At 40.9% G+C, this 26,230-nt stretch overlaps 1 protein-coding gene across 2 annotated transcripts in view; it reads right to left on the bottom strand.

Moving 5' to 3' along the window:
• The window catches only part of VEPH1 (ventricular zone expressed PH domain containing 1), a 761,239-nt gene that overhangs the window by 58,989 nt on the left and 676,020 nt on the right, over positions 1 to 26,230 (bottom strand). For both annotated transcript variants that reach the window (XM_082249205.1, XM_082249204.1), the window contains exon 13: positions 12,365 to 12,501. In XM_082249205.1, the coding sequence (XP_082105331.1) occupies positions 12,365 to 12,501 (137 nt within the window). The remainder of the gene's footprint in view (positions 1 to 12,364; positions 12,502 to 26,230) is intronic.

Genomic DNA, 26,230 nt, shown 5'->3' on the forward strand with positions numbered 1-26,230 from the left:
TTTCATTCTTTTGTGACCTGTTTCTCTTGCAGGTACTCGTCGGCTACCACGCATTGATTTTATATATTCTGACACAAACAGCGTTTGCGCTCAGCATATATGGATACCTTTGCTGATAGCAGCTGTGGTGATTTTCTGATTTCAGCACTGCAGTTAAAATCCTATTTTGGTATACGTGGATAGTGTCGTGTATACCCATCATTAAATTCAGTGGGTGGTTGTTTGGGCGGTTAATGATGAGTAATACTACGCATTATTCCTGTGCTGATTTCTGATAGGTTCTCTTTTTTTCCGTTCAGCCCACAGGCTGCATGAAAAAAAAAAAAAAAAACCTATATGCCAAACAAGGACCAGCAATGTACTGGTACGTTGCTGGACTTTGAGTGGTTATACCAGGATGATGCCTGCAGATTTAGGCATCATCTTGGTATCGTTTTTTACAGCCAGCGGTCTGCTTACATGTAAAAGCAATCCTAACAGGTAATTGGCCGCTAGACTGCTTTTACATGCAGTGGGAGGGGCCTCCCCCTCCCACCGCCGCCTTCCGCAGCCTTCCGTGGTTTTTCTCGGGCTCTCCTGTCCCACCGGTTAACCCGAGAGTGCAGCCGGTGGTTCAATTATCTAACCATAGAGCTAATTGGAGATGAGAATGGCTCCAATCATCTCTATGGCCTAAGATACCGGAAGCTACGAGCATTTCATGACTTCTGTTTCACCAGAAATAAACAGGGCCATTGGGAAACTGGGAAAGTATTTTATCACACCAATTTTGGTGTGGTCAGATGCGTTAAGGTCAGAGGAGAGGTCTAGAGTCTAAAAGACCCCAATTTTTTTAAAAAAGAGTACCTGTCACTACAGATTGCTACCATAGGGGATATTTAAATTCACTGTGATAACAATAAAAATGATTAAAAAAAAAAAAATTAAAGGAAAGGTGTCAAAATAACATAAAAAAGCAAAATAAAAAAAAAAAAAAAAAAATCAAGCCCCCCCCCCACCGTTCCCTCCGTGCTGGCGCGCAATGGCGCACCCAAGCCTTGGTCTAGTGTCATATGTAAACCGCAATTGCAGCATGCATGTGAGGTATCGCCGCGAACGCCAGGTCGAGTGCAGTAATTCTTGCTGTAGACCTCCTCTGTAAGTCTAAAGTGGTAACCTGTAGAGACTTTTAAAGGTTTTTAAAAATGTATGTACTTTGTTGCCGCTGCAATTTTTAAAGCATGTCATGTTTGGTATCTATGTACTCAGCATAAGGTCATCTTTTAAATTTTACCAAAAAATTGGAATTATATAGTGTATTTGTGCAATAAATTAAAAAAAAATGTATTTTTTTCGCAAAAATTGCGTTTGGAAAATCTGTGCGCAAATACCGTGTGACAAAAAAATTTGCAACATCCACCATTTTATTCTATAGGGCCTCTGCTTTAAAGAAATATATAATGTTTGGGGGTTCAAAGTAATTTTCTAGTAAAAAAAAAATATTTTTTCATGTAAACAAAAAGGCACAGAAAAACGGAAAATTCCTATCATACTTACCGTAATTTTCCTTTCCTGGTGGTCTCCATGGCAGCCTACGTGTGGGTTAACCCCGCCTCCTCTCCAATGGTATAGGACCCCCCTCTATAAATTTCAGCTTGCAGGCACAGCCAGTGTTCCATATCTTAGCCGAATCCAAGACCAGAGGGTGGGAACTCCGGCTGCCATGGAGACCACCAGGAAAGGAAAATTACGGTAAGTATGATAGGAATTTTCCGTTTTCCTGGCAGTCTCCATGGCAGCCTACGTGTGGGAAATAACTAGCCCAAACCACACGGGTGGGAATGTTTCAAATCAAATTTTACTTCAAATTATTAGCAGACAAAACAGTCAAGCCAAAATTAACTGAAGATAAGGAGGCTGGCTCCACACAATAATGTGTCATGAACGTATTTACAGAAGACCATGAAGCTGCTCTGCAGACTACTTCTGGTGCAACATGATGTGAAGCCGCCCAGGACGTTGAGATGCTTCTCGTCGAGTGGGCTGTCACCGCCTCCGGAGGAGCCAAACCCTCTACACAGTAAGCTCGCTGAATGGCAGACACAATCCAGGCCGCAATGGACCTTGACGAGGCCCGTTTCCCTCTATTCTTGCCTGAGAAAAGGACGAAGAGATTATCCGATTGTCTGAAAGAAGACGTTGACTGGAGATATTCCATAAGAGTTTTCCCTACATCCAAGGGATGAGGTTCATTATCCTCTGAAGAACGAAAGGTAGGAAGTACAATCTCCTGGTTCTCATGAAAAACCGATGATACCTTCGGATTGGAATTGAGCATCGGAATTAGGACTACTCGGTCCGGGAAAAACGTGAGAAAAGGTTCTTTATATCCAAGAGAACTGATCTCAGAAACTCTTTTAGCTGAAGTGATTGCTACTAAAAAGGCTGTTTTAATGGTAAGATCTTTAATGGAGTCCGACAAACTAGATCTTGAAAGGACGTTAAGGACAAGGGGAAGGTCCCATTTTGGGAACCTTGGCTTCCTCTGAGGTCTGAGTCTGACCGCACCTTTGAAGAATTGTTGTATGAGTATATGCTTGGCCCAGGAGAACCCTGAGAACACCGATAAGGCTGATATTTGCACCCTGAGAGTCCCAACTGATAGGAACTTATCCAGACCTGCTTGAAGGAACTTCAGGACTTCTTGAACTCCGAAATTCAGGGAATGATTTCCCTCCGGGTACGTGAATTCCAAGAATCTAGACCAGACTCTACAGTAAACTCTGTTCGTGCTAGGTCTCCTAGAGTTCATTAAAGTAGGGATTGCCCCAGGAGGGCATCCGAGTGACTCCAACCTCTCCCTCTCAAGAACCAGACCGTTAACCTGAGCAAGGCGGGGCAGGGGTGTAATGTTGTTCCCTGCGAGAGAAGGTCTGGTTTGATGGGCAGGGGAATCGGGCTCCGATAGCTGAGTTGCAGGAGAAGTGGGAACCAGGGCCTGTTCGGCCAGTGAGGGGCTACCATGACGATCTCCACATCTTCCGCTTGGAGTCTCTGAAGAAATCTGAGGATGATGGGAAATGGGGGAAAAGCATATGCCCTGCTGAATTCCCATCTGTCGGTCAGAGCATCCGTTCCGCATGCTTGGTGACACTTGCTGCGTGTGAAGTACCGGACTAGCTTGTGGTTGCATGGAGATGCAAACAGGTCTACTTCTGGTGAGACCCCTAGGGACAGAATCCACTTGAATGAGTCTATGTGGAGAGACCACTCGTTGTGATTCAACTGAACTCTGGAAAGGAAATCTGCCTGAACATTCTGTGGCCCCGGAATGTAGGCCGCCGAGATGTTGGACAGATGGGCTTGGGCCCATGTCATGATTGGGTCTACTTCTTGAAGAAGGGAGAGACTCCTGGTACCGCCCTGTCTTTTCACATAAGCCACTGCCGTGGTGTTGTCCATTCGAAGAAGTACGGATTTGCCTTCTATTAGATGATGGAAAGCTTGAAGAGCTAGAAAAGCCGCACGAAGCTCCAGGACGTTGGAAACCGGGGAGTGGGCTTGCGGGGGCCATTTCCCTTGAGCCACCTCTGTCATGCAATGGGCTCCCCAGCCAGAGTTGCTGGCGTCGGTTGTAATGATGACCCATGTGATGGGGACTAGAGAATGGCAATTGAGCAGGTTCTTGCGTTGGAGCCACCAAAATAAGCTGCTCCTCATGCTGTGGGAAATAAAGATATGCTGATCGTGATCTTCCGGATTCCACTGCCGAAGGAAGCCCCTCTGAAAGGGCCGCATTCGCCACAGTGCCCACTTGACCATAGGGGCCGTCGAGACCATTGTGCCGATGATCTTGAGACACTGGGATGCCGTCAGAAAAGAGGATGAGAGGGCTGGAAGGATCCTCTCCCGAACCACCGGGATTTTCTCTAGAGGCAGAGAAAGTGTATTCTGAACGGTGTTGAATTGAGCCCCTAGATAGACCAGATGTTGAGAGGGCTCCAGATGACTTTTTTGAAGATTCAACAACCATCCGAACTCCATGAGAGTTGTAGTGACCAGGTCCCTGTGGAACAAAAGTTGATCCCGGTCTTGTGACAACAGTAGAAGATCGTCCAAGTAGTGATGTAGACGTACACCCTTTGTTCTGATTAGAGCCACCACAGCTAGAAGGACCTTGGAAAACACCCTTGGGGATGTGGACAGGCCAAAAGGAAGGCAGATGAACTGGAAGTGTTGATGTTCTACCGCGAAACGAAGGTACTTGTGGAAGTTTACTGCTATAGGCACATGGAAATACGCGTCTTTGAGATCTATTGACACTAGCCAGTCTCCTGGAAGTACTGCTTTCTGGATAGTAGATAAGGTTTCCATTTTGAACTTTTCGTTCTTGATGAACCTGTTGAGATAGGTGAGATCTATCACAGGGCGCCAGGATCCATTCTTCTTCTGTACTAGAAAGAGGGGCGAGTACACGCCTTGGAATCTTTCCTGCACGGGCACCGGAATTATTGCGCCCTGAGCTACCAAAGTGCTTACATAGTCGAGCAAAACGTTTCTTTTCTCGTCCTGAGAAGGCAAGCGAGTGGGAATAAATCTGGACACGGGATCTGTTGAGAAAGTCTATGTGTGTCCTGTGGACACTGTCCTGATGGTCCAGAAGTCTGAGATTGAGGCCGCCCAGACACGCTGAAAGTGGAGCAGGCGTGCCCCCACCTGGCATGTCTGAACGGGCCCAATCTCAAAAGGACTTCGAGGTTTCTTGACCGGAAGGTGCTGAGCCTCTGACCGGCTTACGAGAGGATGCTTGGCTGCTCTTCCAATTTCTCCTGTAATCTCGCCCAGGCCTATATGAGCGGGCATCCTTTGATCGCTCTGCAAACTGCTTTCTTGGTTGCTGCCTCTTAGGGCCAAAGAGGCGCCTATCTTGGGGAAGGAGACCTGACTTTCCACCCGTCACTTTAGTAATTGCATTATCCAATTTGTTTCCAAATAAAGAGGAACCTTCAAAAGGGATTTTGCACCAAGCCTGTTTAGAGGCTGGGTCTGCCAGCCAGGGACGCAACCACAGGGCCCGTTTGGCTGTGACAGAAGCCAACATGGATCTGGATAAGAGACGTAACACATCAATGGATGCTTCTCCAAGAAACACAGAAGCTAACTTCAGTTCCTGAACAGGAGAGTTCTCTACTGTATCTTCAGACACACTTCTTAATTTTAGCTCAACATCAGAAACCCAGGTTTCCATGGCCTTAGACATGGCTGCTAGTGCTAGCACAGGTTTACAAGCCGCACCGGCTGTGACATAAATTCTTTTTAAATCCAAGTCCATCTTCCTATCCAGAGGGTCTTTAAAGGACACCGCATTATCCAGCGGGAGTGTAACGTGTTTAGCCAGTCTGGAAACTGCAGCATCAACCAGAGGAGCTGATTCCAGGTGACTGACTTCTTCCGATTTAAAAGGATACAACTTGGACAGTTTGGAGGATAAGGAGGTCTTGCTGTCCCCTTTACTCCACTCTTCTAGGATGACATCCTTCAATTCTGACAGGAGCGGAAAGTTTAGCCGCTCTTTCCCCAAATGTTTGAAAAACCTTCTCTGTTTTACCTGTGGGGTACTGGGATCTTCCCATTTCAGAGCCTCTTTGACTGCTCTTATGAGAGGTGCAACAAGGGCAAAATCAAAACCCCCAACTGCACCTTCCTCTTCTTCCGAATCGCTCTCTGAGGATTTCCCGGAAGTGAAGCTTGGCTGAGAGGGACCTTGCTCTTCAGGAGCATCAGCAGGAGAGCTGGGAGTAGCAGATCCAGGTGTGGGACTAGCATTCCACTCCTTCATGGATTGTTGGACAATCCGTTTCACCAGGGATTCCAATCTCTGATCTTCAGACTCTCTTTCACCAGCTGCACGAGCGAAACAGGGCTCGCAAAGGGACTTGTCCTCCGGGACATGCGCCCCACAACCCCAACAGGCTCTCTGGGCCGTATGGCTACTGTGGCGGTGTGTGCGGTGTCTGGAGGAGGAATGTGAGCGTCTCCTCTCATGTCTGCTCCCTGATGGAGACTCACGGCGTCTTGACCTTGAAGATGATTCTCTTCGTGGCCTGACAGGGTCTCTTTCTTGACCAGACCTGGAGGAGCTGGGAGAAAGAGAAATCCAGGGAGACACAGGATTTAGCCATGAATCATGAGCCAGCATCCCTCCCTTCATATCCCTCTAAATGTACCAGCACTCACCTGTTGTGAGAGGGCTGGCCACAAGAGGGCGGTGAAGCAGGATCCATGTTTCAGGCAAAACCACAAACTCACTAGGAAGTAGAGCATACAGGGATCACTACAAAGCAATAAGGAACATTCAGGTGTTGTCCTAATATGCATCCAACCGCTCTCCCCCCCCCCTGCATACCACAAAAAGGTATGCAGCATCCGGTCCCCACATACCTGGTAAACAAACGGACAAGGTACCGGGAAGACGTCGCTATGCCCACAGTGCATTCCCAAATGCTCTGGAGCTGACAGGCGTTTAAATTTTCGCGCCAGGATGACGTCAGCGATGGCCGGCCGTGATCGCAAGTGCGCATGCGCGGACCAGGCCTCGCTTCCGATCGCGGCGAAGTGCGCATGCGCAGGCAGCGAGCGGAGCTCCATTACCACACAGCGCATGCGTCCGCCGGACGGAGCGGAGGGGAAGCAGGAAGGAGATGGCTGGAACGCACGGAGCGTTCCAGCCGCCATTGGGCCACCAGGGATAGCAAAGAAAGATAGTTTGGAGACAAACAAACATAACAAAAACACTGCCATGGAGGAGACAAATCTTCAGACCCTGTCAGGATATCCGTCGGCCATCCGAAGCACCGCACAGTTATCAGCCAAAGGGGATTTTGAAATGTCACTCACCCGCCCGTGGCTGGGCCCTGGACATAGACACCGACTTTTCATTCTGAGGTAAGCCGACCAAATTCCAACAGGAAATAATCCAAATAGTTGATCCTTGGAGGAGGACAAAAAAGGAACACTGGCTGTGCCTGCAAGCTGAAATTTATAGAGGGGGGTCCTATACCATTGGAGAGGAGGCGGGGTTAACCCACACGTAGGCTGCCATGGAGACTGCCAGGAAAGGCATGGTTTTCAAGTGGTTAGAAGAGTGGGTGATGTGTGGATAAGATTGAGCATAAAATGCCGGGACAGTTCAAACACCCCCCAAATGACCCCTTTTTGAAAAGTAGACACCCAAAGCTATTTTCTGAGAGGCATGGTGAGTCCATGTAGTATTTTATATTTTGCCACAAGTTTCGGGAAAATTATTATTTTCTTTTTGTTACAGAAAGTTGTCACTAAATGATATATTGCTCACGCATGCCATGGGAATATGTGAAATAACACCCCAAAATACATTCTTTTGCTTCTCCTGAGTACAGGGATACCACATGTGTGAGACTTTTTGGGAGCCTAGCTGTGTACGCGACCCCGAAAACCAGTCCACATCTTCAGGTTTTCTAATGGCGTAAATTGCTGATTTTACCCCTGACTACCTGTCAGAGTTTCAGAGGCCCTGAAATTCCAAGATAGCACAAAACCCCCCCAAATGACCCCATTTTGCAAAGTAGACACTCCAAGCTATTGGCTGAGAAGCATGGTGAGTCCATGGAATAGTTTATATTTTACCACAAGTTTCGGGAAATTTTTTTTTTTTTTTTTACACAAAGTTGTCAGTAAATGATATAATGCCCACACATGCCATGGGTATATGTGAAATGACACCCCAAAATACATTCTGCTGCTTCTCCTGAGTACAGGGATACCCCATGTGTGAGACTTTTTGGCAGTCTAGCCGCGTACAGGACCCGGAAAAGCAATCCGCACCTTCTGGCTTTCTAAGGGCGTAAATTGTTGATCTCACTCCTTACTACCTATCACACTTTTGAAGTCCATAAAAAGCCAAGATGGCACAAAACCCCCCCAAATGACCCCATTTTGCAAAGTAGACACTCCAATCTATTTGTTGAGAGGCATGGTGAGTATTTTGCAGCTCTCATTTTTTTTCGGAAAATGAAGAAAAAAACAGGAAAATGCATTTTTTTTCCTCTTTTTTCAATTTCCAAAACTTTGTGACAAAAAGTGAGATCTGCAAAACACTCAAAATGCCTCTCTGCAAATAGCTTAGGGTGTCTACTTTCCGAAAAGGGGTCATTTGGGGGGGGGGGGGGGGTTGTGCTGTCTTGGCATTTCATGGCCTCCGAAACTGTGATAGGTAGTCAGGAGTGAAATCAACAATTTACGCCCTTGGAAAGCCTGAAAGCGGGGACTGGTTTTCGGGGACCTGTACTCGGCTAGACTGCAAAAAAAGTCTCACACATGGGGTATCCCTCTACTCAGGAGAAGCAGCAGAATGTATTTTGGGGTGTCATTTCACATATACCCATGGCATATGTGAGCAATATATCATTTACTGACAACTTTGTGTAAAAAAAATAAATAAAATAATAATAATATATTTCCCGGAACTTGTGGCAAAATATAAAATATTCCATGGACTCACCATGCCTCTCAGCAAATAGCTTGGGGTGTCTACTTTCCAAAATGGGGTCATTTGGGGGGGGGTTTGTGCTATCTTGGAATTTTAGGGCCTCCGAAACTGACAGGTAGTGCAGAGGTGACATGCACAATTTACGCCATTAGAAAACCTGAGAGTGTTGATTGGTTTTCGCGGTCCTGTACACAGCTAGGCTCCCAAAAAGTCTCACACATGGGGCATCCCCATACTCAGAAGTGGCAGAATGTATTTTGGGGTGTCATTCCACATATACCCATGTCATGTGTGAGAATTTTATCTTTTAGTGACAACGTTGTGTAAAAAAAATAAATAAAAAAAAAATAGTAATTTTCCCAAAACTTGTGGTAAAATATAAAATATTCCATGGACTCACCATGCCTCTCGGGAAACAGCTTGGGGTGTCTACTTTCCAAAATGGGGTCATTTGGGGGGGGGGGTTTTGTGGTATCTTGACATTTCAGGGCCTCCTAAACCGTTAAAGGTAGTGAGAAAATGCAATTAAAAATGTACGCCCTTTGAAATTCTGATGGTGGTGATTTGTTTTCGGGCTCCCGTACACAGCTAGGCTCCCAAAAAGTCTCACATATGTGGTATCCCTGTACTCAGGAGAAGCAGCAGAATATATTTTGGGGTGTAATTACACATATACCCATGGCATGTGTGAGCAATATATCGTTTCAATGACAACTTTGTGTAAAAAAAAAAAAAAACACCTGTGACAAAAAAATGAAATATTCAATGAGCTCAACATGCCTCTCAGAACATTCCTTAGGATGTCTACTTTCCAAAAAGTGGTAGTTTGGGGGGGGGGGGGTTGTACTGCCCTGCCATTTTAGCACTTCATGAAATGAGATAGGCAGTCAGAAATTAAGGCTGCGTAAATTTCAGTATTTACACCATAGTTTGTAGACGCTATAACTTTTTCGCAAACCAATAAAATTACGCTCATTGAATTTATTTTGTCAAAGACATGTAGTTAAATATATTTTGGCCAAAAAAAAATACATAAATTGAGTATATTGGATATTTTTTAAAAGACAAAAGGTGAAAATGTAATTTGTTTGCAAAATTTTCGCTCTTTTTTTATTAATATCGCAAAAAATAAAAAGGCGCATAGGTGATCAAATACCACCATAAGAAAGCTCTGTTTGTGGGAAAAAAAGGACGTAAATTTCGTTTGGGTACCACATTGCATGACCGCACAATTGTCAGTTAAAGTGACGCAGTGCCGAATCGTAAAATACCCCCTGGTCAGGAAGGGGGTAAAATCTTCCGGGGCTTAAGTGGTTAAGAAATTGCTTATCCAAGGTCATCGCACAGGAGTGATTTCAGATGTTCATGAGAACAGGGCATATATTTTGTTTAGGGGGACTAAATATGCTATTAACATGAGGTGGAGGTCTCCTCTGAGAATGCCCGTATACTTAGCAGTGGTAATTTACCACTGCTTAATAAATAGACATCTCTGTGTTTCAGTGATTTTCTCGTACTGTAATCTCGCTATGTCTCACGAGATTACAGGCAGCCCACTCACTTTTACATGGATCTCGCCCGTTTTCAGTGGAAAAACTTCTCCTCTGTTTACCCTGTGAGAACTGAAGTTCTCTGCTTAAACAGGGTGCCAGAAGAGATGAACATTCCTCTGAAAATTGCTGAGAAGTGAACTGAGAGAAAACTTCTCGGTTTCATAAAAGTACACCTTATTCCTGATCAGACTTTGCACCACCACTTTAAAAAAAAAGTGATAAATATCATTATCATTACATTGCTAGCAAAAACAAGGATTATAATTTGATTCCAGCAATGTCTGTTGAAGCACTTGAAATCCGAATCTGCAGAATTTGATGTTATAAAGATGTTTTAGTAAAGTTGACTGGTATCATTTAACACAGTTAAGCAAGATAAAGAGAAGTATAACATTTAATGTAGCAATCCACAATAGAATGATATAAGCCACAGTTTAAATCCCATTAGAAAAAATACATATGGTTTTCATCTCTCAAGATTCACTTTTTGCTTTTTTGGTGAAATTACAGTTTTGGTAATTTTATGCATCTGATTTATTTTCGCATTTTGGAGTAACTCGTCATAAAACTAGACCTGAAATAACTTTAGCTTTAAATCAAATCATATTTAACATACAGTGTGTCCCATTCTGTCCAGATAATGGGGTGTCAGGACAGGAAGTGAGGGAAAATCTCCATTTGGCAGACAGACAATAAAAAAGTGCTCAAGAAAGGGTTGAATCAAAAATGTAAAAAAAGTTCTTCTTTCAAACAGTGTATCTAAAAATCTAAAGCAAACTGGTATTTATATTGTATATTTATAACTAAATTCTAGCATGTAGTTCTTATTTAACAAATTTGGATATCTCATATTTGTTAGTTGTTTATTCTGCTCTTATTAAAGTATAACTAAAGCAAAATCCTTTTAGTTTTGCATAGAATGGTGAAGGGTTTTAATCTATTTTAGTTTTTTTTTTTTTACTGTCTGTGGCCCCACTTGCACCATTGTATTGGTGCAATGCAAACTCTGTATGGCACCCTAACTTACCTTAGTAACGGACATGCATTGCAGCCTACCACACTGCACAGTAACACACTACCATGCACTGTATTGTGTTGCATTAAAAAAAAAAAAATTGTTCTTGGAGATTTTCGAAGCATTTTGGTGAATAAATACATAGGCATCTTTAATACAACGGATGTAAGCCACACAGTGCAGCTGAGGAGATCCATTGGTCACCAGGACAAAAACTATGGGAATTCCAAAATATTGTGTCTGTCACTGGAACAGAAATAGTGGTTAAATCTTCCAATAGGGACATATGTTCTGGTGGAGAGGAAATTTCCTCTCACTTTTGGAGAGATTTCTAGTCACTTCTAGTCACTTCATAGTGTGTGTTCTAGTCCAGGATGGTATGTGAAGAGAAATCCTCCCAACAAGACAAAGACGGATAAAAAAATCAGACCTGACAGAGGTTTAAACTATTCCATTCTCTATCCAACACAAAAATTGCACTATATTTACTTAAACTCTAATTTGTCCCTTGCTAGTGGTAAATGACAGATGCATTGTTAAGCTGGGTACACAGTTTTGTTTTCATTCAACCAGTGGGCTGCAGGAATCTCCCCCAATGTGCTATTGTATTCTGATTGTGGGGACTTCCCTCCCCATCAGAATATACTGATCAGCTCTGCAGCCATTGGCTGCAGTGGCTGATCAAATTATGGTTTTCCAGCAGGACTGTTTGACAGAAGTCAATCTAACAATTGGCTTCTGTTGAACAGAGAGGGCTACATTTAGATCGAAATTCGTACAGTTCCTGTTGAACCAGCCACATTTTTATCTGTATATATACTGCTTAACACATATGGAGTGTTCTGTTAAGCAGCATTTACTAAAATTGTAGACCGCAGACAAAGTATGTCAAATGAAAAATAAAAGCTTTTAAAAAGGTCCATAGAAACAACAGTCTTGGTAACAGACCAGCTTTGTGTCAGTTTTCTGCTCTAGACTTGCTGCCTTGAGTTTATTTCTTTTTACAGCCAACATTTGGTCAGACTTAATCTTAGAGTCATCTCACATGAACAGCATGTACAGAACTGTTCAGGGTAACTCAGCACCCTGAAGACCCATTTACATGAAGGGCCATGTGCACAGTTTCTCCACAGAGAAGATACAGACGCCACTGATCAAAAAACAAACATGACAAGAAACTTTGGCTGGGAGCTAAAAATTGTATTATCAAGGGCAATGAATAATGAAAACCTTCAGGGGAACATATGTAAACATCAATGAAAGGCCAATTTACTGTATATGAGCACTCACACATTTTCCTTTACGAAAGAGAAGCTGGTTTCCCGCCAGGGTGAAATAACGAGTTTTCCATCTTTTGATAAACTTCCACCGGACCTGCTTCTCTTTAAGTTTACCTTCAATGAGGGGCTGGCCTTCTTGATTTACGACTGCAGGAAAAGGAAAAAACAGTTGTTAAGGCAATAAGGATAAAATCCTGGAAATCGCCCCGGGACTAGGAGTGACGTAAGTCAGCACATGCCCTTGGACAAGCCACCCTTCAGGGACCACCCCGCTTTTAAATATTGTGAAAATTGGTTTATTGTACTGAAGGAAATGATTCAAACATTTAATGTTTGAATTGTGCATATACTGATTATATATATATATATATATATACACACACATATACACACATATACATACATATACATATACAGTATCTCACAAAAGTGAGTACACCCCTCACATTTTTGTAAATATTTTATTATATTTTTTGTACAACACTGAAGAAATTACACTTTGCTACAATGTAAAGTAGTGAGCGTATAGCTTGTTTAACAGTGTACATTTGCTGTCCCCTCAAAATAGTTGAACACATACCCATTAATGTCTAAACCACTGGCAAAAAAAGTGAGTACACCCCTAAGTGAAAATGTCCACATTGGGCCCAATAAGCCATTTTCCCTCCCTGATGTCACGTGACTTGCTAGTGTTACAAGGTGTCAGGTGTGAATGGGGAGCATGTGTGTTAAATTAGTAACTCAGTGGCAGAACCTCCCTGGGTCTGACGGTCACCAAGTAGGCTCCTCCCCCGTACACATTACGTCAGATGACTTTGTCAGCGGGGTGGGGCCTGAATCAAGCGTATGTCTTATGTAGTGCAGTGAAGAGATTGCCCGCCCTGCTCCTGGCAGTATTCCTTCCGTGTACAGCGCCATACCCTTAAACCCTAGTCGCACTCTACAAGACAGCACGGCAATAACTGTACACAGCTCACCGGCTACAATTGCAGGACAACCTCCATATTAGCGGCTTAATCATACTCTGCACATCTTATTGGGGAGTTCTAAATCATACTAAATACATAAATAAATTATATCCCGGGAGCCTACTCACATCAGATCCCTGGAGATTCTGCTATATCCATCATTAACTCATTCTTTTACCTTCTCCAAAACTATTTAAATCTCATATTCTAGCATATAAATACTCTGATACATATAAATACACAATCATAATTCTAATATACATATAAACCTGCACATATTTAATAAAAATATCTTAAAATAAATATTAAACCTCAATCTTATGCGAGAATCATATAAAAATTTCATTTTTTTAAGACTATAAAATCAGATAAAATCTGCTAAGATTATCAAAACATATTTTAAAACAAAATATTGTTAAAATAATGAAAAATAATATATTAAACACTAAAATAGGCAAGGAGGCCCTTTACTCAGAAATATCCCTACAATATTAAAATTATAAAAATACTACGAAAATCTCTAAAAACAAGCGGCCTATTTGTCACTGATAAAGCAATTCAGGTCAAACTCGATGTTTAACCCTCTAGGTGTTAGAACTTTGGTCTCATAGATCCAGTAAGACTCTTTTGCTTAATTGTCGAAAGTAGTTACCAGCACACCAATGTTTAATCACTCGTTCGTTTCCCCAGAATTTCAGAGAGCTGGGATTTCTATCATGAACTAATCGGAAGTGTTTCGAGACGTTGTGTGTAAGGGTGCCTTTTTTAACATTTTTAATGTTTTCACCAATTCTTATCAAATCTTTTTTAGGATATTTTCTACCTGTACTTTTAGACACAATTTCTTTCTTCTTCTTCTGATTTGTGACTGAGTGCCTGCATGCCGAACATCTTCCACATGCATGAAACCCAGCCACAAATGAAAACAATCCCTCCTTCTTATAAATGGGGGGATCTATTACCCCTGGTGCCAGTATATTCTTTAAAATTGGGGCTTTTCTGTAAATAAATTTAGGTCTATCTGGTAGAACCGAACCCAACACTTTAGCTTTCTTTAAAATATTCCAATGTTTATTCACAATTTTCTCGACCTGTTTATATTGCACATTATAATCAGTGATCAACTTGAACTCAAAGTCCTTATTCTCTCTTCTTTTCTTCTGGCCAAATCTATACTCTCTGCTGTGTATCCTTTTTCCGAAAATCTCTTACCCAGCAATTCAGATTGGGTCAGATAATTGGTCTCCTTGGAACAATTTCTTCTCAGTCTAACAAATTGGCCTTTAGGAATATTGCAAAGCCACATTTTGTGATGGCAGCTATCGACTGGAAGATATGAAGTTCTGTCTGTGGGTTTTAAGTGATTTTTTGTATACAGTCTTCCCTGGTTTTTAATAATTTCCAAGTCCAGGAAGACTATCTTCTAACTACTCACATTCCAGTATAATTTGATATTCCTATTGTTTTGGTTCATCCTTTCCTTGAATACATTGAAGGACATATGATCCCCTTTCCAGATAATCAAGAGATCATCAATGAATCTCCTGTAGCATATTAATTCTGGTGGGCGTTCCTTCAGGAAATGCTCTTGTTCCCAATATGCCATAAAAAGATTGGCGAGACTTGAGGCAAATCTAGCCCCCATAGCAACACCCCTTGTTTGTAGAGAATAATGATGATCGTACCAAAAATAATTATGCCGAAGGCAGAATTCAAGACATTTTAACAGATACTTCCTGTGTTGATTCGAGAGTTCAGAATCTTGTAAAGCCCATTTCGTGGATTTAATCGCATCAGAGTGTCCTATTATTGTATATAGCGATTCCACGTCAGCTGTGGCCAGTATACACCCTTCTGTATTTTCTAATGCTTCAAGGCATTGAATCACATGCTTGGTGTCTTTAGTAAAGGCCCAAGTTTGAGAGACCAATGGCTGAAAAAAGGAATCTATGTACTTGCCCAATCTGGTCAAGAAGGAGGGATTGTTTTCATTTGTGGCTGGGTTTCATGCATGCGGAAGATGTTCGGCATGCAGGCACTCAGTCACAAATCAGAAGAAAAAGAAAGAATTTGTGTCTAAAAGTACAGGTAGAAAATATCCTATAAAATATTTGATAACGTGGGGAACTATAGGGGTGATCTATATGCTGGAGTGTGGCTGTGGGCTTCAGTATATAGGACGTACATCTAGAAGCCTCAGTGTAAGAATTGGTGAACACGTTAAAAATTTTAAAAAAGGCACCCTTACACACAACATCTCGAAACACTTCCGATTAGTTCATGATAGAAATCCCAGCTCTGAGAATTATGATTGTGTATTTATATGTATCAGAGTATTTATATGCTAGAATATGAGATTTAAATCGTTTTAGAGAAGGTAAAAGAATGATTTAATGATGGATATAGAAGAATCTCCAGGGATCTGATGTGAGTAGGCTCCCAGGATTTAATTAATTAATGTATTTAGTATGATTTGGAACTCTCCAATAAGATGTGCAGAGTATGATTAAGCCGCTAATATGTAGGTTGTCCTGCAATTGTAGCCGTTGAGCTGCGTACAGTTATTGCCGTGCTGTCTTGTAGAGTGTGACTAGGGTTTAAGGGCATGGCGCTGTACACGGAAGGAATACTGCCAGGAGCAGGGCGGGCAATCTCTTCACTTCACTACATAGGACGTACGCTCGATTCAGGCTCCACCCCGCTGACAAAGTCATCTGACGTAATGCGTACGGGGGAGGAAGCTACTTGGTGAACCTCAGACCCAGGAGTTCTGCCACGGAGTTACTATCAGCTGTTCATAGCCCGCACTGCCTGAAGTGGCGGCAAATGTAAGTGTGTTTCCTTCTTTGCTAATTTAATAAAATATCTATACTGAGAGCACTAGATCCCTCTTCCTTTAATTTTTGCTGAGTTTCATCGCACTCTGAGCACCAGTGAAGGTGAAGTGGAAGGTGTGGAAGGAACAGGCTGTCCATTAAATTATCCTAATGCTTGCAAGACTCCTTGGAGTCTAACCTTGAGGTGAGCTGCTAATCTTGCACCAATCACTGGGAGCACTTGGTTGAAGTGTGGAGCACGATTGCACCTGTAACACATTGGATCACGGATGGAGATATCTTAATATTTTTTTGATTAAGATTGAGTTTGGGACTCCCTCTTTTTTCATCACTTTGCCATAGCACTTTGGACATTTTATATTTGCACTGGTTTAGTTGCATTTGCACTTTGACATTTATATTGGAGCACTCCAGTACATGGTTATTTATGTTTACACACAGTTTCTATTGATTTTATATGTTTTTTATTAATTTACCTGTATTGATTTTGATCACTTGGCGCAGCAATATTGATTTATCTCTATTTACTGGTGGTTTTTGTTAACACTGATTGCTCGCTGCCTTGTATTTATTCATTGGTGTATTTATTTACATTTATTTATGTGGTTTGCGCGGATTACTTCACGTTTTTGAAATACATACACAAGGTCCTGACCTCAACCTGATAGAACACCTTTGGGATGAATTAGAGCACAGACTGCGTGCCATGCCTTATCGTCCAACATCAGTCCCCGACCTCACAAATGCGCTTCTGGAAGAATAGTCAAAGTGATTTAAAGCTGTTATAGCTGCAAAGGGTGAGCCAACTCAATAATGAACCCTATGGACTAAGGCTGGGATGCCATTAAAGGTCATGTGTGTGTGTGTGTAAAGGCAGGCGTCCCAACACTTTTCACAATATATATAGCATTTTGTGAAGTCTACATCATGGATGACTGGGCACAGAACACTGCACAGTACTCTCTCGCTTTTACTGTGAAGATTTGGTAAACAGTGAAGGACAGCCCTTAAAGGGCTTGACAGCCTGAAAGCTTGAGGCATAAACATGTGAATGTCATTACCTTGCATAAGCTGTGACACAGGGGAGTTGATAGGTAAACAGGCTGTTCACTTTAAAAGAGTTGAAATTTGCATGAGAATTATCCCCAGAGCTTAGTAAAGGAGGTAAAGCTTTGCTGACTTCTATCATCCAATTATATGCAAGCAAAAAAAGCACCTAGGAAATGTGGGGAATTTCACTTTGCAAAGCATACTCGCAATGCAACATTTATTTGTTAAAAACATATATGCACTCACATTGCTATATCAAAATAGCAGGTGCATCAAAGTACCAAGCCACCACAAGTTTCCCCTCAGGTTTCAGCCCAACATACAGCCAAACCACACCAAGGGAAAAACAATAGAATCCAGCAAGTACATCAAATTTCATGCTCTCTCCCGATTTTGTGAACACTCTCTACACGTTTCATTGTATGGATGTCATCAGGGGCAGAGTTTCACAGACTCAGAAGAGAGAGCATGATATTTGATGTCCTGGCCGCTTCTACTGTTTTTAGAATCCTATATCAGGCAAGAAAGGCACAACATTCCTCTCTCATAGCTCCATCAACTGGTCTCCTCAGTTCCCAAATGTTTACAGAGTGTTGTTAAAATATGAGGGGATGCTACATTTTGGAAAAATGGCCCTGTAACAACTTTTTTGAGATGTGTTGCTGCCATCACTTTCAAAATAACCTTATTTTTTCTTAAAATTGTACATTTTATTAGTTTTCTCACTTCTTTTGTGAATAAAATATGGGTTTTGAGATTTGAAAATCATTGCATTCTGTTTTGATGTAGATTTTACACAGCGTCCTAACTTTTTTGGAATTGGGGTTGTGTTATGAAAGATGTTAACAACAATTTTGGTGAATAGTGTTTACAATATGTGCCTTTGCAGGCATTTTGGCCTTTGGTCTCTGTCATGGATCTAAAGCTGTGTTTATATAAAGCCTGTTCTTGAAAATATATTGTGAAAAATCTGCTCATTTGTATGAATTACATTTAAGGGATCTCTTTTGGGCACACACAAGCTTTTCTGTTCATTTAGTAAAACAATTTCTCTTCCAGCAGTTCTTTGGGTTTCTTGAACAAACATATCGTTTGTGGCCTGACCAGAGAAAATGTCACTATCCTGTAATGTTTGGAAGTGTTTTTGAATCAGATTCCAAAAATATCCCAAGAAGAATGAACAAATGTGCTTTGTGCAAACTTATGTTATATTTATAAATTAGTGCAAGGAGGTGTATTGTTATTTACTCAAACATCCTGTACTAATTTATTGATACCTTCACATCATCAGCTGAATTACTGGAATGATTTTTAATGTTCTGAGTTGTTTTTTTCAGGATAAGAAAACAGAGGATCACGTTGAATTGATTTTCTTGAAATGTTGCAAGTAGTAAATATTCGTTGTTGTGCAGGGTTTTCTTAAAAAAAGACCAGCTAATCAAGTGGAATTACATCATTGCTGATCGGTATTACCTCTTGCTACTATGTGCAATTTGCATAGCATACTAGCACACTTTGACATGCCTGCCTCTGGGTTTGCCCTTCTTCAGTGCTAACAGCACTGTGATCCCAGTCACCTCTCTGTCAACTGCCATCTTCCCTGCCACTTCTTCTGGCACCGGCATTTTCTCTTTCTGCCCATTGGGTAGACACTTATGATATGATTCCAACATGCATGCACATCATCCCAGTGGCCAGATTCATTTTAAACATCCTACAGATGCCAGGCATGGGGCCGAAAATGTATAGTGCACTGTACATGCTCCACAATCACATCCAAAAATGAAAGATAAAAAAGACAGAGTTTTTTGCTAGTAGACGTATAAAAGTTTTCTAATCCAAAAAGATCTACCTCCTAGCAATTTTTTAGAGTGTACAGTATCAATGATATGATATCAATGTACAAATACTGTACTGGCGACCCTAGCATAAGGAACAAACTATTCAGAGAAAGGGAATACAATAAGACACGTGGCCACTCACTAAAACTAGAGGAAAGGCGGTTTAACCTTAAAGTACGTAGGGGGTTCTTTACTGTCAGAGCAGTAAGGATGTGGAATTCTCTCCTGCAAACAGTCGTATTAGCAGGGATCATCGATAGTTTCAAAAAACTATTAGATGGGCACCTTAAAGACCACAACATACAGGGATATACAATGTACGGTAACAGCAAACACACACACACACATCATAGGTTCAACTGGATGGACTGATGTCTTTTTTCAACCTCACTAACTATGTAACTATGCAACTATGTAAGTAGTTCCACTTTAAATTGGTAAGACACAATTAATGTAATTCACTTTTCAGTTTCATGCACACGTCTGCAAATAGCCAATAGCATACAATATGGTTGTATTTTCTCGGTTGGGAGTGAAAGGAGCAGTATACACTCCCTGCCGGTCTTATATCAGTGGCATACAGTGGCTGTATGCATACAGTATACATGAAAATATACATGAATCTGAGCAGTCACATGCATACAGGAGCTGTATGTGCTTCCCTGAATGGAGACTGGCTTGTTCTGGTTCATCAACTCAGAGTATGGTAACTAGTAATATTTGTATGATAACCACTGACTTTTTTAATTCCACATCAGCCTAAACTCACTTTCTAGTTCTGTACTGGAGAAAGGTTAAATAATCTAGGGTTATCACTACAATAATGTCAAAAACTTCTTGACCTTATTGTAGTATTAACCCTACTGGTGGAGATCAGATGTCCTGAGGAAGCGGGTAAATCCGTGAAACGTGTTGACCTATATTTCATTGTCTCCAAGGTCTCTACTATACACGTTCCTACACTATCTAGAACAATATTGGTGTTAAATTTATGTTCAATAAATGATTTTAGAGAATTTACTGTATATGTTCTTAACTTGTATTGATAAAATGAATTAAGAATGTTAGGTCAGTGGCATATACTGTGTATTTTTCTGTTTGTTTAACCATTGGAGGTATACCTAAAATCCCAAAACCCTAATATAACAGTCAAAGGAAGAAAAAATATAAATATATATGTGCATGTCCAAAACTGAAAGAAATACAGTATCTCACAAAAGTGTAGTGTAAAAAAGTGCAGCGCTAATAATAAAAAAGTGAACTGTGACTGTTCATGTGTTGGGTGTATAAGAATTAATTGTAAATAAACACAATAACTCTAAAAAAAATCAAAAGATGAATAATAAATGAAGTGAGTCCCATGTGAAGATAGAGTCCATATGTGAAAATGTCTAATAAAAACTGTCCATGGAGTGGAAGAAATCTGTATTGATCAGACAGAGTAAGTCTGTGATGGCATAAAATCTTTAAAGACTTGATAAACCAAGAAATCTGTAGAAAGGGTAAAGTCCAAACATGTATGTAGAAGATTAAGGAAGATATTCAAATCTTGCCATCCGTGTATATATATATATATATATATATACATACACACACACACGCTTACCAGAACAAGTGGACTAACGCTACCTTACGGTAAGCAAGTCAATTGGACCAATAAAAAATTATGTAGGGTGTCTCTAGAGAAGGTGTCGCCAATCTTTTTCTCATAGATGTATGATCTTCAGAAGAAGAAGGAGGAGGGGTCCCTCATCCAAAACGAGATGTTGTAGGCGACCAGAAAAAGAAAATATATATATAGTGTGATACCGCTTACAAAAATGTATTAAAAAAGGGGCATGCACATATATTCACCAAACACCAGACAAGTGTATAGGAGAATGTGAATTCTGGGACTATGAATGCTCCAAAGAACCAGAAAAGATATATAATAAAAAATACTAAAAAATGTAAAAAGATGTGAACTACAATGCAGTGTTCAGATCAACCCATCACCAGGTGAAATGGTTAAGATGTGCATTTACCAGAAATAACATGTCTATACAGCATATAGATGAAATGACCAGACAAAAGTAATCGCCTGTGAGAATATTAGGATCGACCAACGAATCTTTAACAGCTGGGTCTCATCACCATTGGGAAAATGCCAATAATGTGTACCCTTACTAGATAATATGAGCCTATAATACCTTATAGCATATAGGCTAAAACACACTTCGCAGATAACATCCACATGCAGGTAAAGTGGAATCGGTGAGAGGGTAATCAACCAGAATGCTTGATGCGCCATCACCCAATAGAATAAGGTCTAAACACTCTGACCAAATAGTATGGACCTGTGTTACCATGCAATAAACAGGTCATCAAAGCATAGCAGGTAAATATTGGATTCCTCTGATAGGATGCTCACAGGGGATATTCATAGACACTCACAGACAGGGATGGATGTGGATTGGTAAGCCCCGCATTCAGTGACCATGTAAGTAAGCCAAATAGAAGTACATAGTGTAAAACTGATATGATACATTTTATTGAAAGGTAGAAATGTACTTACAAACATTCACAAGTAAACATCGTAATAAGGTTCAAAACAGGCCAATATGATGTATACTGACGCGTTTCGTTGTATCAAACATTATCAAAGTATGTAGCCCAAATCTGTTTCTGTTTTTTTATAAGCGGATTTATAAGTGGACAACAATAGAGATAACTCTAAAGGTTAAAGGCTATAAAAGGTTATAAATTAAAAGTGATACCGGAGTGTAACCTGGGGGCTCTGGAGAGGATGTCTGTGCTTGCAAAGATTGGAGGATTATTGGCCCATAATATCATAAAGGCTCATTTTCTTTTGAGCTCTGGTGAGTGCATTCCTTCAGGGGGATTTGGAGCACCGTCACTGTGTGGAGCACCATTGCACTTTGGAAATAGGCACCTTAAAGATATACAGCACCTTATAGGAACACGTCTAGCAAAAAATCTTTATGGGACTTTAAATAAATATATATATATATATATATATATATTTTTTTTTTTTTTTTTGTTGCACTTTTGCACCTTATATGTGATTCTTTTATAGATTATTCAGTATTTGTTGCACTTCATTGGATCACTATATACTTTTTTGCACCAAGCACTTTATGCATATGTTTAGCATCATAATCATGAATTGAATTGTTTTGATTGATCTTTTTATGTATGCACCTTATAGGGTATATTGTGATATTTTGTTATCTATGCAGTATTCAGTTTTTTTATGCACTTTATTGGATTATTATGAATTTTGCACTTAAGCACTTTTTGCACATATGAACTTCATAATATGAAATGAGTGGAAATTTATATACTGAGTAAGTGTATATCCCTCGCGCCTCTGGATGGCCTAATTGGGGAAATCTCTATATAAATATTTAAATAAATGTGTGTGTATCTAAAGAGTGAGTTTTAATAAATTATTTGGATAGTGTTAGCAGCTGCTATAGTTTAAAAGTAAATAAAAGTTTAAGCCCCTAGGGCAGTGATGGCGAACCTTGGCACCCCAGATGTTTTGGAACTACATTTCCCATGATGCTCATGCACTCTGCAGTATAGTTGAGCATCATGGGAAATGTAGTTCCAAAACATCTGGGGTGCCAAGGTTCACATCACTGCCCTAGGGGTTAATATAGCGCTTGCTTCTAGTTGTTCAGGGGCGAACAATTCCTTGTTCCCACACCTGAATAGTGAAGGCAATCTAGTGGTAGTGAATATAGTCTCACTTTAGTGATGATAGTCACAAATTAACATAAAGTATAAATATAATAAAGTGCAAAGTGCTAAATATAAAACTTATAAATACATCAAATATGTGAATAATTAAATAAATAAATAATTATGACAAATATTGTTAAAGTCCCAATATATAGTTCATAGGTGATCTTGTGCAAAAAATGAAGGCCACAGTAAAACTTTTCCAATATTCCAACTGCTGGTGTATTCGGCGTGTCTTGTAATATAAGGGGTGCACACTTGGTGGGTCCCGAATACCACATAGTAATAAGACCCTGCGGGCCTGTGGCTTCCCAAGCCTATGGGTAACTGCTGGGCTCTCCCATATGGAAGAAAAATATATTTCCAATATATTTAGGGAAAGAAGTTTTAGAAATATATTGAATATGGCCAAAATTGTAGCATTTCAAATATATTTCCAATATATTTGGGACATTTTTTTTTTAGAAATATATTGAATATGGCCAAAATTGTAGCATTTCAAATATATTTCCAATAAATTTGGGAAAAATAAAAAATGTTTTTTTAAAATATATTTTAAATATATTTTTCTTCCATGTGGGCTGTAGTTCCCTGTGGTCCATATCGCTCCTGTATTTGGAAACCGATCCTCCAGGTCCGATATTGAGGGTGAAACAAAATGCTCCAATCTTGCAGTACCATTAAAAAGTGGTGTTTATTATATTGCTATTAAAATTGTTGTACAAAGTATTAAAAAAATCAAAGAAACGCCAGCTGCGGGTTGTGCCTAGGAATGGAGAGTGGCGACTGCCGGTTTGCGTCCCACCAGGCTACCCGGAAGCGTGTGGCGTGCGTTCCACCTGACGCGCGTTTCGTCCGAGCGTAGTGACGTCTTCAGACGTAGTGACCTCACCTCTGAAGACGTCACTACGCTCTGATGAAACGCGCGTCAGGTGGAATGCACGCCGCACGCTTCCGGGTAGCCTGGTGGGACGCAAACCGGCAGTCGCCGCTCTCCATTCCTAGGCACAACCCGCAGCTGGCGTTTCTTTGTTTTTTTAATACTTTGTACAACAATTTTAATAGCGATATAATAAACACCACTTTTTAATGGTACTGCACGATTGGAGCATTTTGTTTCCCCCTCAATATCGAACCTGGAGGATCGGTTTCCAAATACAGGAGCGATACGGACCACAGGGAACTAGAGAGCCCAGCAGTTACCCATAGGCTTGGGAAGCCACAGGCCCACAGGGTCTTGTTACTATGTGGTATTCGGGACCCACCAAGTCCGGTGAGTGTGCACCCCTTATATTACAAGACACGCCGAATACACCAGCAGTTGGAATATTGGAAAAGTTTTACTGTGGCATTCATTTTTTGCACAAGATCACCTATGAACTATATATTGGGACTTTAACAATATTTGTCATAATTATTTATTTATTTAATTATTCACATATTTGATGTATTTATAAGTTTTATATTTAGCACTTTGCACTTTATTATATTTATACTTTATGTTAATTTGTGACTATCATCACTAAAGTGAGACTATATTCACTACCACTAGATTGCCCTCACTATTCAGGTGTGGGAACAAGGAATTGTTCGCCCCTGAACAGCTAGGAGCAAGCGCTATATTAACCCCTAGGGGCTTAAACTTTTATAATATGGAATGAACTGATTTTATTTATAATTTATTCACTTTGCGAGCGCTGCTTTTTTTGGTTATATACTTATGGTTCTAAGTTTTTCACTTAGTGGGCAGGTTTAAAATCATTTTACTATAATTTTGGGTAATGTCATTGACCAAATATAGACATGTCGCTATTTGGTCACTGATGTCATCCGGGAGATCCTGATTATTGTTGAAGGGCGCTTCCAGATTCCAAAAAGCCCTCCTTCCGCAGACGCCTACATCCACTGTGCCATGGTTGTGAGGTGAGGAAGATACCCTTGGACACTACTTGAGGAAATAAGTTCCTCCTTGCAAGGTAGGATTTTTTGATAACCCCATATCTAGGATGATAATCTCATATCTATAGGTACTTAAAGAATATGTTACCCCAGTATTTCGTATTCCTGATATGTGTCTATTGTACCATGTACTTGTGTTAAAAAGTATCCTGTTCTCTTTGTAAAGCTTCCATTGTGTATACTCCCTGGTGATCCTACCAGTCCCCCTCCTTTCCTATTTCAAAATGACCACGCAAGTCAGGAGAACAAATCCAATTCATATGGTTCAGGAGGAGGAGGGAGGGGGGCTGGATGCCCAGAGGGTCAGGGTCTGGTATGGATTTAAGCTTTTTTTGCTTTTTTGCATTGGATTTCCCCTTGACAAGGGTCTGGTATGTATTTTAAGGGTGGACACTGCACTTTGTGTGTGTGTGTGTGTGTGTGTGTGTAGGTCCCCATGATCCTCATCTATGATAAGGATCTCTAAAAAAAAATGTTTGTGTTGGTCATGGGACTTTTTTATTAAGAGGTATGATGTTTTTGTTCTATAACTCCTTATATGTATTTTTCCTTCTTTATACATATAATATTTTTTGTACAGCAGTGAACCCTGGGAAAAGGTTCGGGAGCTATTGAACTTGTCTAACCCTGCGGTTGCGACGCTCGGCTTAATATCCCCTCCATATCCCTGCCTATGGCACTTCTGGGATGTGCGTGGGGAAGGGGGGGGGGTCTCACCATGCATCGGCGCCATGCTCACACACCTGGCTTGTGGTGTCGTTCGACGTCGTCATGTCAGGGCGTTGTTTTTCCATCTAACGCCCAGGGAGGTTTGGCGCAGACCCGCTTCTGGCGTACATCCCGGATGCAGCATTGGGCTCTCGCCATCCCTCTCCCCCTATTCGTCGTTTGCATGATGCTGGTGGGAGGGACTCACTCTGAGCCTTTGGGGTATAAGACTGATGCTGGCAAGGAGATTGGTAAGTTTGGTCTCCTCACTAGGTGGAATATTCTGGACCTTTTGGAACATGGACCGGAACATGTAAGATTTGAATGAGTGGTGTCACTTCCTTTATCACTTCAGACACACTTTCATCACTCTCTATTTGACTTTTTGTCATTGATAGTTTCTTAATATTTACTTTGTTTAGCTACTCACCTGATTCCTCCCCATCTTCATTTCTCTGGTATTTTTCATACACTTTCTGTTTACCTTGGAGTATATTTTTGCTGATCTCTTGGATCTATTTTTCCCCACACCAATACTAATACTTATATTGAATATATATATATATATATATATATATATATATATATATATATATACATATATTATATATTTCTATATACAAGTATCATACCTGATATGCACCCATACCCTTTCCCTTAGATCAGCGTGGACTAGAATTGTCTTTATCAATTTTTACACAACTCACATTTTTTTGGAAGCTGCATCTTGCCAATCTGGCCTACCCTCAGCTTGTTCCCCTTCGGC

This window comes from Pelophylax lessonae (genome assembly GCF_965119305.1).
Source record: "Pelophylax lessonae genome assembly, chromosome: 3".
Classification (NCBI taxonomy): domain Eukaryota; kingdom Metazoa; phylum Chordata; class Amphibia; order Anura; family Ranidae; genus Pelophylax; species Pelophylax lessonae.